The sequence below is a fragment of the Monodelphis domestica genome, chromosome 3, assembly GCF_027887165.1.
Source record: "Monodelphis domestica isolate mMonDom1 chromosome 3, mMonDom1.pri, whole genome shotgun sequence".
Classification (NCBI taxonomy): Eukaryota; Metazoa; Chordata; class Mammalia; order Didelphimorphia; family Didelphidae; genus Monodelphis; species Monodelphis domestica.
Genome location: NC_077229.1, coordinates 188,634,386 through 188,647,029, shown reverse-complemented (window position 1 = coordinate 188,647,029; position 12,644 = coordinate 188,634,386). Strand labels below are relative to the sequence as shown.

At 32.3% G+C, this 12,644-nt stretch overlaps 1 protein-coding gene across 10 annotated transcripts in view; it reads left to right on the top strand.

Annotated features, from left to right (window-relative positions):
• Window positions 1-12,644, top strand: part of WWP1 (WW domain containing E3 ubiquitin protein ligase 1) — a 176,164-nt gene that overhangs the window by 115,990 nt on the left and 47,530 nt on the right. For all 10 annotated transcript variants that reach the window (XM_056823349.1, XM_007488064.3, XM_007488066.3 and 7 more), the window contains 3 exons: window positions 10,872-10,926; window positions 11,021-11,105; window positions 11,243-11,371. In XM_056823349.1, coding sequence (XP_056679327.1) covers window positions 10,872-10,926; window positions 11,021-11,105; window positions 11,243-11,371 — 269 coding nt within the window. The remainder of the gene's footprint in view (window positions 1-10,871; window positions 10,927-11,020; window positions 11,106-11,242; window positions 11,372-12,644) is intronic.

Genomic DNA, 12,644 nt, shown 5'->3' with positions numbered 1-12,644 from the left:
GTTGTGTTGTATTCTATTAGGTACATACATAATGTACATGTACATAAATATATGGAATATAGTCAGAATAAAAAATGTTGACATTTATATAACATTTTAAGATTTGCAAAACACTTTATATATGTTCTCTTGTTTGATCTTAACAGCTCTGTGAGGTTGGTGATGTTATCTCTCTTTTACAGATGAGCAAACTGAGTCTGAGAGAGTTACTAGTCCAGGATCCCATAGCTAGTATGTCTTTGGTAGGATTTGAATTCTGATTTTCTTGCTAGATTCAGCATCTAACATATTTCCTTGCTGGGCCACTTAATGTAGTTAGAATGTAACTGCTTTCTAGGTAATGAAGGTGGAGAGGCACTAGCATCTGGGGAACATCAGAACAGGTCTCATTTAGAAGGCTGCATTTGAACTGAGTGTTGAAGGAATCCAAAGATTCTCAAACATGGAGTTTATGAGGGAGTGCATTCCAAGCATGGGGAAAACGTGCCCCGCCCCCCAACCCGAAAAATAATGAGAAGAAACAAGCATCCAGTCACATCTCAGTTTGATTTCAGACCACTCTTTCTGATAGCCTTCTCTTATCTAGATGAAATCTGCTTCATCATAAGACCAGGAGTTGTGACGGAGTACTAAGTTAAGCAGGAAGCATTTATGAAGAACCTACCATCAAGGAGCTCCTACTTTGAGCTCCTTGTATTGGAAAGACAAGACATAAAAAGAATCATGAAGTAAGCTGGAGGTAGGGGGGGGAGAGTATCCCCACACAGGTCTGTGTAATCCAGAGGAACATAGCCTGGTAGAAAAGGAACTGTAAAGGCTGCCCTCTATCTGCTTCCTAAATAGAAAGTCTAGGACAAATTCTCTACCCTTTCCAAACAGAGAAGGAAGGTGCCCTTGGGCCAGGTTGTACTATAGATGTGTGAGTTGCAGGGCAAAAATTCAGTACTTTTAGGCAACACAAAAACGCTGAAAACCTGAAAGTTATGGGGAACAGAGCATCCATAGGAAGAAGGCAACAAAGAATGATGGGAAGTGCTTCTTTTCTGGTGATTGGGTAGATTTGGTTTTTAACCCTTATCTTTCTTAGAACCTGTATTAAGTATTGGTTTCAAGATAAAAGAGCAAGACTAGGTAGTGGGGGTAAAGTGACTTGTTTAGGTTCACACAGCTAGGAAGTGTCTGAGGCCAAATTTGAACCCAAGACCTCCCATCTATAGGCCTGACTTTGTATCCACTGAGCCGCCTAGCTGCCCCTATCTATTTATTCTTAGCTGGTTTCCTTTCCATTCTACATATGAGATAAAGGGGAAAATCAGCTCTTACATTCCTCATTTGACTAGTGATTTGAACAGAACATTCTTAACATTGGCAGTGTGCATAAAAATTTTCTGTTTCTAGCCATGGTTATTAATAATAATTAAAATAAAGCACATTTATATAATTATAATTTTTGCTACATACTTTCCTTATAATAATCTGGTGAGTTAGATGGTTCAGATTTATTATCTCCATTTTTCAGATGAAGAATCTGAGGATCTGAGAAGGCTTAGCACCTTATATGTGATCACAGGCAACTAATCACAGTCTGGGATAGTATTCAAATCAAGTTTCCTGACTTCAGGTCCATCATTCTTTCCACAGTGCCAGGTGTTATGAACAGAACTTATACCAAAGTTACAGATTGATGTCTTTTATTATGTTTATAGTTATCAGTTAGTAAAGGTTAGAAATAATGAATAAAAAGCCTGAATTGTATAATATTTTAAAAGAAATGTAGGTTAACTTCTAAGCCTCAGTATTGTCATCTGCAAGTGAGGAAGATTGTGGATGGTTTCTAAGATCAGTTCCAATTTTAAAATTGTGTTAAAGACATTAAATAAACATTTGCTTTCTAAATAGAAGTTTTCCTCACCTTTTTGGATGACTCGATAAGTCAAATGTAATTAGCATCCATTTATTGTCAATGCCCATAGACCCCAAAATAGCTTGCTTTTATTCTTTGGGCTAAATATGCTTTTTGAAACTTTATTTAGGCTATCTCCTTAACAATTTTTTCCCCATAAATAATGCAAAGTTCAATGTTAGGTTATCACAGAGTTATCATAAACTCTGAATGAATAAGATTTTTACCTTAACTATATTTGAAAGAAAAATATTTGAGCCCTGGAATATTTGAATTCATGCTCTATTTGGAATTCTGTAATACTCTAGCAACAAATAAAACAAAAATATCTCTGACGATGCTTTACTTACTCTGAAACAATAATGTTGCACCATGGGAAAGTGAAAATTTGGCTAAATTTTCATTTTCACCTCTTGCTAGTTTTTTAATAGAAATGTCTATATATTGGAGATGTTTAATAATTGTTTTATTTGAATTAAACTAAATCACTTATAAATTTGCCTTTCCATATGTCAAGTTTTATATATCAAGCATTTAACATATATTTGTATGAATGAATGTCTGAATGAATAATAAATACTATAGGAAGTAGACATTAACCAGAAGCAACTATCACTAAGAACCATAAATATACGTAGAGAAACATTTCCAGAGAAAATATAAATTTAGTGCAAGAAAAAAGTGACAAGGGAGAAAAAATTGGTAAGTTTTCCCAAGTCTAATTTTTTTCAGATGAAAGATTTCCTTATTTCTTTTTTCTATTTTTTTACATTAATTCCTATATCCTTACTAATTAAGTTAGGGTTTTGTTTTTGTTTTGTTTTGTTTTTCTTTTTGTATTTGTGTTACTGCAGTCTTTTAAAAGATTAGACATTTTTTTGGTTTGGCTACTTCTTCCACTGATAAAAATCAGAGCTGCTCCATACCTCAGTTGTTGGTCTATGTGAGTTGTTGTAGGTTAAAATAATTTTAACTCTAGATGAATGGCCTAGTGATGATGAGCTTCTCCACTTAGGCCAGTCACTATGTATTACTAACTTAAAGATAATTTTACCACAATTTAAGAGTTCATTTAGGTTTTAATGTTTAAAATAAGCAATTAAAGTATAACTCATTTAGGTGTGAAGAGGATAGTTCATGTGATTATTAAATGTTCATTTTCAGTTTTCTGTTCAATTATATTATATTTTATTTCTTTAGTAGTTGCTCTATGACATACAGGTTAAAATATAAGGCTGTCCAAAAGCATATTTCCCAGTAATTTATGAATTTGAACAAGTGTGCTTAGAATTTAGTAATAAAATACTGATAAACAGTTTCCTCCCAAATTTGCAGTTATATGAATGGATTAGTGTACTCTCTATATGTACGTCATTGAAGAACCTGGAGGTAGGGAGGCATGATGGTGGAATAAGAAGGACACAATTTAGAATTAGAGGCCTTCAAACAAACTCTTGCTCTACAGACTGTGTTGCTTAGTCTTTGAATCTCAGTTTCCTGATCTACAAAATAACACAGTTGGACTAGATGAACTCTAAACTTCAAATTTGTGAACCTATACCTGTCAGAAGAAAAGAAAGTATACTTTTGTATAAGTGTAGATAATAAATAAGCTAGTACGTTCTAGTTTTTTGCAATTGTTTTGAGAAATGGTGATTTGAAGGAAAAACTGGTATGAATCATCTGAGCAAAGAATTTTTCTTATCACTTTCAGAACTTCATGTTATCAAAATTTAGTTGAAGATAGAATTGTGTGACATAATTTATTCACTTATCATATGTATCCTTGATTAGCAAAATTACTGTTTCTGTAATTAGTTCCTTTAATTTCTCTCTGCTTTGCAGTTGTTGCTGATCTTTCAATGAGGTGTCTTATGTAAAGGACTCCAGGAATTCTGAGGGAAGATTCTGAACACAGAGGTAGTTGCTGTCACAGCAGCCCCTCTTAGAAACATCTGGACTTAGTTGTCTTTCAGATGGGTTTAATCCATTTAACTTTTGTTTCAGATTTTCCAAGGCACAGCTTCAAAGTACTATACTGAAGTAGATAGGTGTCATAATGGGATAGATGTTTGACTTGGAGTCAAGAATACTTCAGCTTTATGACTCTGGGCAAGTCATTTAGCCTCTTTCTGCTTCAGGTTCCTCATCTGTAAAATAGTACCCACCTCCCAGACTTGTGAGGATCAAATGAGATTAATATTTGTAAAAGCACTTACAGACCTTTAAGTGCTATATAAATGCTGTTCTTGTTATTATGGAGGTTTTAATCTGATTAGATTATCAGGAACATACCCCAAACAATTATAATTGTGACAGGACCAGTTTTGTTTCTTTTCTTATTGGAAACAGAGTATAAAAGGTATTTTGTTTTTTTCTTCCAATTTTGATTTATACATTTAGTTATTAATTCTTAATGACTGTTTCTATGAAATAGATTTTTTAAAAAATTTGACCACCTGGCCACTCACAATAGTGCTTTACTTAACAATTCACGTTTAAGACTTGATATTTTTTATACAAAGCTTAATGATTCTTTTGTGGATGTTATACTAAACATAGGCACATACATGCACAATTCAACCCAATAAACATTAAGTGCCTATTATGAGCCAGGCTCTTTGCTAAGGACATATACAATAAAAGGACCAAAGGCGGTCCCTGCCCTCAAGAAGTTTATAATATAAAGGGGGAACTGACAGCTACAAATATATACAACACAGGCTATGTACAGAATAAATAAGAAAAAAATTAAGAAAGAGAAAACATTGGAATTAAAGAGATGTTTGGTACATATTTGTGTGTATACATGTTTATATGCGTGTAGAATTTTATACAGATAATTAAAAATCTACAATGGGCACTCAATATTGAAAGGAATCTCCTGTAAAATAAATAAACATTTCACAAAGTTGAATACTCTTCTCTCTACAACTAGATGGCATATTTGATATATCAAGTTTGCTGAAAGCAAGGAAAATACTCACCTGTTTTTAAAAAGTAAATCATTTTAATTTTTTGTATTTATGTTTAGGGTTCTGCCTCAATAAAAATGTATTTTTTCTCCCCAAGCCAGTCATTTTTGAAGGCTGGAAATCATTCTGAAAATCATCATACAGTAAAGTCAGATTATTTGGCATTTAGAAATAGAGCAGCTTCAGCCTTATGACTTGTAACCCAGAAGTAAGTAAAAGGATTCTGATTTGGAAAAAGATTAACTCACAAAGTCCATGTATATAAAAGCCTTTTGGCTTAAATATTGTGATTACCATTAAGAGTACTCATTTAATAATCTCAGTTATCTGGTTTCCTCTAGATATCTTCAGTTTTTTTTCTAGGTTACGAAGGAAACTTGGGGAGGGACTGCTAACAGCAGCCTGCAGTAAGAAGTAACAGCTGACAGCAGAGAGTGAAGACAGAAGAAATAACCAGAAAAGCCTAGGAATTTGGGACCATTTAGTGTAGAGGCAGACAGTCCTACACATCTTAAAATCCCGTGTATCATTGAATTACAGAAAATTAATAATTAATATTCATAATCATGAGCCTGAGTCATCAAGAAAAGGTTGGAATTATGTTCCAAATTATCTGTTTAAGACAGCAAAAAAATATGTGCAATATGTAATAGAAAACTTTTCCTCAAAATGTTTAACTTTTAAAGTTTTATTACTTGAAGGGACAAGCTTTATCCTTGGAGAAAATTAATTTATCCAGAAAACTCAGTTCATTGCAAGCATTGGTTGAAGGGAAAACTGCTATATGAGGTGACAGACACATCCAATTACATTTTATTGTAATTATATTCTTTAGGTTAAAAACTATTCTAAAAAGTCTTCTTTTTATAATCACTTCTAGTAAATTTTTTTTATATTGGTTGAGTAATTCCACTTAAAAAATAAAACTAGTTGTAATTTTAGTGCTTCTAGGATATACAAGTTGTAGGAGCTTATGGAGATAATTGGACTAGTACAAAGAGCTTTTTTTGAATTACAAATTGATTAACAAAGTTATCATTTTAAAATTTGTTGATCACATATAACAATAAATTATTTATATTTCCATTTGCAATACCAAACATTTCCCTTTATGTGTAAGAATTTTAATAGAACTAATACAACGTAATTTGAAAGACAGTGCATTTTCAATATCAATTTAGATGAATGGAATTCAGCAGATATTTGCTACCAAATGCAATTTCTTCACTTTCTCCAGATAACTGGAATTAACGAATTTTGCATTATATCATAAAATTTAAAACATTTATGAAACTTTGAAGGACAAACATAAAATAAATGGTTATAAATCAGAATGTCCTTGTGGCTTCCAGGATTAAGACATTTTGATTGTTTTTTAACAATTACTATTCAACCTGCAGAAATGCCAATTCTCAGTATTTTGTATACTTGTTCTCTAGTATGTTTCTCCATAAAGTTCCTTTATAGGAACTTGATTAAAAAATCAAGAATTTTTTTGTTCCATAGTATTTAATTAGAAAAGACTTTAAAGTTATTCCAATGGACATAAAGGCATCCTCTGAATAAAACATTTAATACTAAGTACCCTAACGTGTATTTTCATGTAAATAAACATAATGTTCTGAGATGGTAATTTCCTCTAGCAAAATCTCAGCTCTACAAAGGAAACAGTAGTTTCATCAGAGCTTCATGTGGCTTGAGAGAGAAGAACATTTTCAACAATGCTGGAAGTAATAAAACAAAGTCTTTCACTGGCCATTTTAAAAAAATAAATAAATTCTCAGTCTCTACTTTTAAGTTCATCTCCTCAGTATCTGAAATTGGTTAGCATTATTCATCTGGAATAGTGATTGGTCATTGCATTGATCATTGTTCCAAAATCTAAAGTTGTTTGTTGATATTGTTACTGTTAATCAAGTGAGAGATTTCTAAAGCACTGAGCATAATTCCTGTCACATAACAGGTACTTCAAAAGTACTTATTCTCTTTTCTTTCCCCTTATTTTAAATTGTTCCCCTGCTTCTGATCACTGCCTTAGTTCATACAAATCTTGTAAGATTTCTCTGAACCAACCTTTCATCATTTCTTACAGCACAGTAGGACTCTTTCACATTCTTATACCATAATTTGTTCAGCCACAAAATATTTTTTTAAAATTAATGTTTTTATACATAGGAGTCCTTTTCCTCTTTGATCTCTTTGTATACAGGCCTAGTTTAGTATTGCTAGACCCATCCAAATAATTTTTAAAGGAGAATTCCAGATCACTTTCCAGAACTAGTTCACTGTTCTATCAGTTGTACATTAATGCACCTGTTTTTCCACAGGCTCTCCAGTATTTGTCATTTCCTTTTTTTTCTAAACAATTTTGGATGAGTGTGACTTGAGTTCTTTTAATTGACATTTTTCTAATTATTAGTGATTTAGAGCATTTTTTTCCTATAGTTATTGATAGGTTGGATGTCTTCCTCCGAAAAAAGACCATTTATTAACTGGGGAATCTAATCCCATATTTGTAGTTGAATAGAATTATGGATCAGATGGATTTTGTAAACTATTTACAAGGTTTTATTTATAGCAAAGCCTCTGTGAGGCTTGGAGTTCTAAGAACCAACACTGGCACTAATGATTATCTCCATTAAAGAGAAACATGGATGTCTAATCCATAATATTCCATTTTTTCCATAAGAAAAATAAGTGAGGCTTTATTAAATGTTTTGCCAAAATTTAGGTTAGCTACTTAGCACTTTCCATTTTCACCTGATGAGTAACCCTGCCAAATAAGAAAATTAAGGAGATATGTTGTCACCACATTTTCTTGATGGCTCTTTGTCATCATTGTTTTCTTTTCTGAATATTTACTGACTACCTTTTAACAATACCCTCTAGAATTTTGCCAGGAATAAAATTTAGCCTTACTGACCTGTGTTTTATAAACTCCATTCACTTCTCTTTTTAAAAAATTCACATATTCATTTTCCTTGAAGTCATCTGATTTCCTTTCAGTCCTGATTTTTGTGATCTAAGGTAAACTGTATCTTTTATCTCCTTTTTGCACCTGAAAGAACAAAGCATTTTTCTGAATACTGGGATTTATCCTTTTATTTAAGGTCCATATTCTTTTTTTTTTTTTGTATTTACCTGAGGACTGAGTGAGCAGCTTCTTGGCCCCTGTGTGTCAGCATTAACCGATTAGCCTTTTTACTGCTCTTGTTAATGGGGTATTTTGTGAAATTATTTGTCTTTATCAGCACATCAACTACATCATGGTCCCCTTCTTCTTTCCAAACTCACAGAACCTTTAAAAGTTCCTAATTTCTCTACAATCAGAAGGTTTTAATAAACTTCAAGAACAGAAATGTAATTTGGTTTTAGATTGCCTTAAGAGAGCCATAATGGCCACCACTAACTAGGGAAGTGATTGTGCCTTATTAATTCTCTGCCCTAGATTCTTTTGTTCACTTTTGAGGGCCTCATTTTAGGAAGGACATTGATACGTTTGAGCATGTAAAATAAAAGCAACCAAGATGATGAAAGCTCTTGTTATATAAAGATTATTTGAAGGAACTGCCTTATTTTGCCTAATGAAGAGAAAAAAGAATTAAGTTTGTTATGTTTGGCCTGTAAGTAGCAAAACTAGGAGGATCATGTTTAACCAGCCAGTCAGATTGTGCAGTGGATGGAGCACTAAACCTGGAGTCAGAAAGATCTGAGTTCAAATCCAACTTTATACAGTAGTAGCATGACCCTGGGCAGATCAGTTACTCTTTGCCTCCCTACGTTTATTTATCTATAAAATGCAAATAATAGTACCTACCTCCCAGACTTTTGTCAGGATAAAATAATATTTATATAATTCTTTGAAATCTTAAGGAATTATATAAATGCTAGCTGTTTTTATGGAAGCTTCAAAAACACAAATTTAAGCTTAACCTAACACAGTACTTTCTAATAATTATTAAAGGTTATACACACAGAAGTGGAATGGACTGCCTTGGGATCTACTAGGTTTTATCTCAATGGAAATTTTCCCAAAAAGCCTGGCTATTTGCTTTTCAGATGTTAGAAGGATTCTTTTTTGAGTTGGGCTAGTTAGTCTTGAGAATTTCCTTCCATTTCTATAATTCTGTCAAATTTCTGTGAAAGTCTGAGTATTTTTAACTTTGGCAAACTGGTTAGATTTCATTATAGTGGACATTTTAAAGAATGTTATGCTTTTAATTTCAAGTTTGAAACAGTAATATATCCAAAAATGTCTGACTCTTCAGTGTATAATCTGTATTCAGAGTCTCCAATATGAATTGGTCAGTGTGCAGATAAAATAAATTTTCTTCTGTGTAAATTTAGATTCTGAGCCCAACTCTACCAGTCAATACATTTAACTTAGAACTCCATACCAAATTATTCTAGTTAGCTAAGAGGTATGCTTCTGGGTCATAATTCTCTTTTCCCCCCGAGGGTGAATCATAGGAGGAATCAATTGAAAGGGGGAACAGAAATGTTACATGCTTAACAGAAATTGTAATTGTCTAGTTATGAGAACAAAAGGTGGGTAATTTCAACATTACTGGTTGGTTACTAATCTTAACTACTCCACATATATACATATGAGAAAGTACCTACATGGATAAACAAACCTGAATCTTATCCAAATAGGAATTATAAAGTTTTCCCATTTTCTAAGCAGTTGATTGTTAAATTTCAGCTTAAAGGTGAAAACCTTTTGAATTTCTGGTATAAATCTGTTTTGAGAAAATTATGTAAGAGTTATACCTAAGTCAGAACATTCACATTTTAATATTGTTTAATTATTATGATGTTCAATAAGGGCTGTTAACATGTTGGATAATTGAGGGTCTTTGGTGCCTTTAGTAACATATAGATATAAATATGCATAATACATAGATGGCTTTTCACAATTTTAAGTACATACTTGAGAAATTTCTTACTGATAAGGTCCATGTTGTAAAGATAACTTAGTACTTTTGATGTTAAAGTATTCTCAAGATTCCTTGGGTATCAGAAAAGGACAATCTATTATAAAGTACTATATCTAGTATATTGTTAAACATTTTTCAAAAATAATGAAATATAAATTTAAATGCCAAAGTATTTAACTATAAAATAACATAATTAGGAAATTTATTTTCAAGAGCAATAATTGTAGATTTGTTTCATTCTTTTAAATTTTATTTTTCTGAATTGAACCTTTTTTTTCTCCCAGTGAGGAGCTTCTCATTTAGAGTATTTCTTAATATTTGGGGGGTTTAGTTCATTAAAATGTCTCATATTAAACATAGCGACTTAATGCTAAGATTTCCTATTTGTGTGTGTGTGTATGTGTGTACACATGCACCTGCGTGTGCATGTGCAGTGCTATGATTCTTTGCATTGACTCTCCAAACCCATACTTTAAATCACTGAGTTCTCAAGTGCTCCTCCCATCCCCACCCCCTCAATGTTATGGTGATTTTAGATATAAACATTGGAGAAAAACAATCTTTGAATTAACTTACTTTCAGTAATCTCATACTTTTAATTAATGTCCATTAAAGTAGTTATTTAATTGTCTTGAATAACATTGTGATTTAAAGGTTTGACTTTTACCTATTTTTCTTTTATACATTACAATATTTTTTCAAGTATCTTCCTTTTCCTACTTTCTCCCTTTTCCATTCTATTTTCCCAGAAGGACCTTTTGGTAGCATTTGATGCCCAAGTATTATAACTTCTTTCCATTAAGGAAATTAAAATTTTCGAATTTTCTTCAGTTGGCCAATCATTTTCACCACAAATAATATACTTTTATAGGAATCTTTGCTTTCAATTTCATTACTCTGACCAGATACTTATTTATATTGAAAGATTTTAGGCACTATGAAATTAAAAAGCTTAAATAGCACTTCTAGGTTTCATGATTTATAAATTCTTTTTTAAATAAAGAACACATTCAGATAGTTGGACTTTTTTTCCTTTTTTCTATTCTAAATCAGGCTTCGATGCTATCTGCAGAAAATGATCCTCTTGGTCCTTTGCCACCAGGCTGGGGTAAGATAACATATACTTTCTAAAGATACTTATTCTATATAATATAATATGTGGCTCAACTTAAATGCTTATTATAATAATTATTATTTTCTAGAAAAAAGAGTAGATTCAAATGACAGAGTTTACTTTGTGAATCATAATACCAAAACAACACAGTGGGAAGACCCAAGAACTCAAGGGTAAGTAAGAATATGCTATATTTAGTTTTTAGTATATTCAGCTGTCCTCTGTTCATTGGAAATATACTGAAATAGCACCGAATATTTTTGATGTTCAAAAATCATATTTAGATTATTTTTATAAATTTATTTTTCAGTTTATTGCCTGAAAGTCCCCTTCCAGAAGGCTGGGAAATCAGATATACTAGAGAAGGTCTTAAGTATTTTGTGGATCATAACACAAAAACAACGACATTTAAGGATCCTCGTACTGGGAAATCTTCTGTGTAAGTGATAAACTAAAGTTCTATTAAGATATTGTTGGGGGCAGCTGGGTAGCTCAGTGGATTGAGAACCAGGCCTAGAAACGGGAGGTCCTAGGTTCAAATTTGGCCTCAGCCACTTCCTAGCTGTGTGACCCTGGGCCAGTCACTTGACCCCCATTGCCTAGCCCTTACCACTTTTCTGCCTTGGAGCCAATACACAGTATTGACTCCAAGACAGAAGGTAAGGGTTTTTAAAAAAAAAAGATATTGCTAATTTATGAAGACATTTTATGGCAAAATATCTAATTTATTACCTGAAACTATTTAAATAGGTTTTATTTATGTTTGTGCTATAAAATCTATAGCAATGTTTTATAAAATCATTATTGATGGAGAATGAAATACATATTCTCCTGGTAACAAAAGCTAAATTCATTAATAAATATTTAACTATATACAAAGTTTTTTTACCAACTAGTGTAAGAATTAAATAGAAGAGTGAGAAAAAATACTTGCCTTCAGGATCTAAAGAAAGAGAAACATAACTTAAACTCATGGAATTTACCCAAATACCATTTCTTTATATCAAAATATAGGATAAAATAAATTTGTACATTTCTGATATAGTTATCTTGGGTCCTCTTTGTTCTGACCTTGAGACTTAACTGTAACATCTCTGAGATGTAAACAAGAACTCCCAGTCTCTTAGAACTGCAGACTCCTTATGAATGTTCTACTAGCCTCTCCCTTCATTTCTTAGGTTTTACACTTCTTTTTAATCAAAAGTAACCAACACGGGGACACTTTTGTAAGAAAACCTCCATGTATCTGTGAATATAATAATCAAAAGTAATCCCAATTAAAATGTATACATGGTTTAGTACACTTTCTTTGGTATCTAGTAGTTACAGTGAGGGGGTGTAGTGGATAGAATACCAGGTCTGGAGTCAGGAAGACTGATCTTTTTGAGTTCAAATGTCAAATTCATAATTCCTTCTGGGTGTTCATATTGATGACAAATAAAAAATTCATAGGTTGCCATGACCTTGTATATGTTTTGTATTTGATTTCTTGTGTTGAAGTTTAAAAGACCAAGCATTTATTTAAGTGCATACTATGTACTAGGAACTTTATTGAACATTTATTTAATTTGATCCTTACATCAGTCCTATGAGGTAAGTGCTTTTACAGCCCCAGTTTACAATTAAGGAAATTGAAAGAGACTGGGTAAGTGACTTGCTTGAAGTTACATAGCTGGTAAGTGTCTGAAGCTGGATTTTAACTCTTCTCTTCC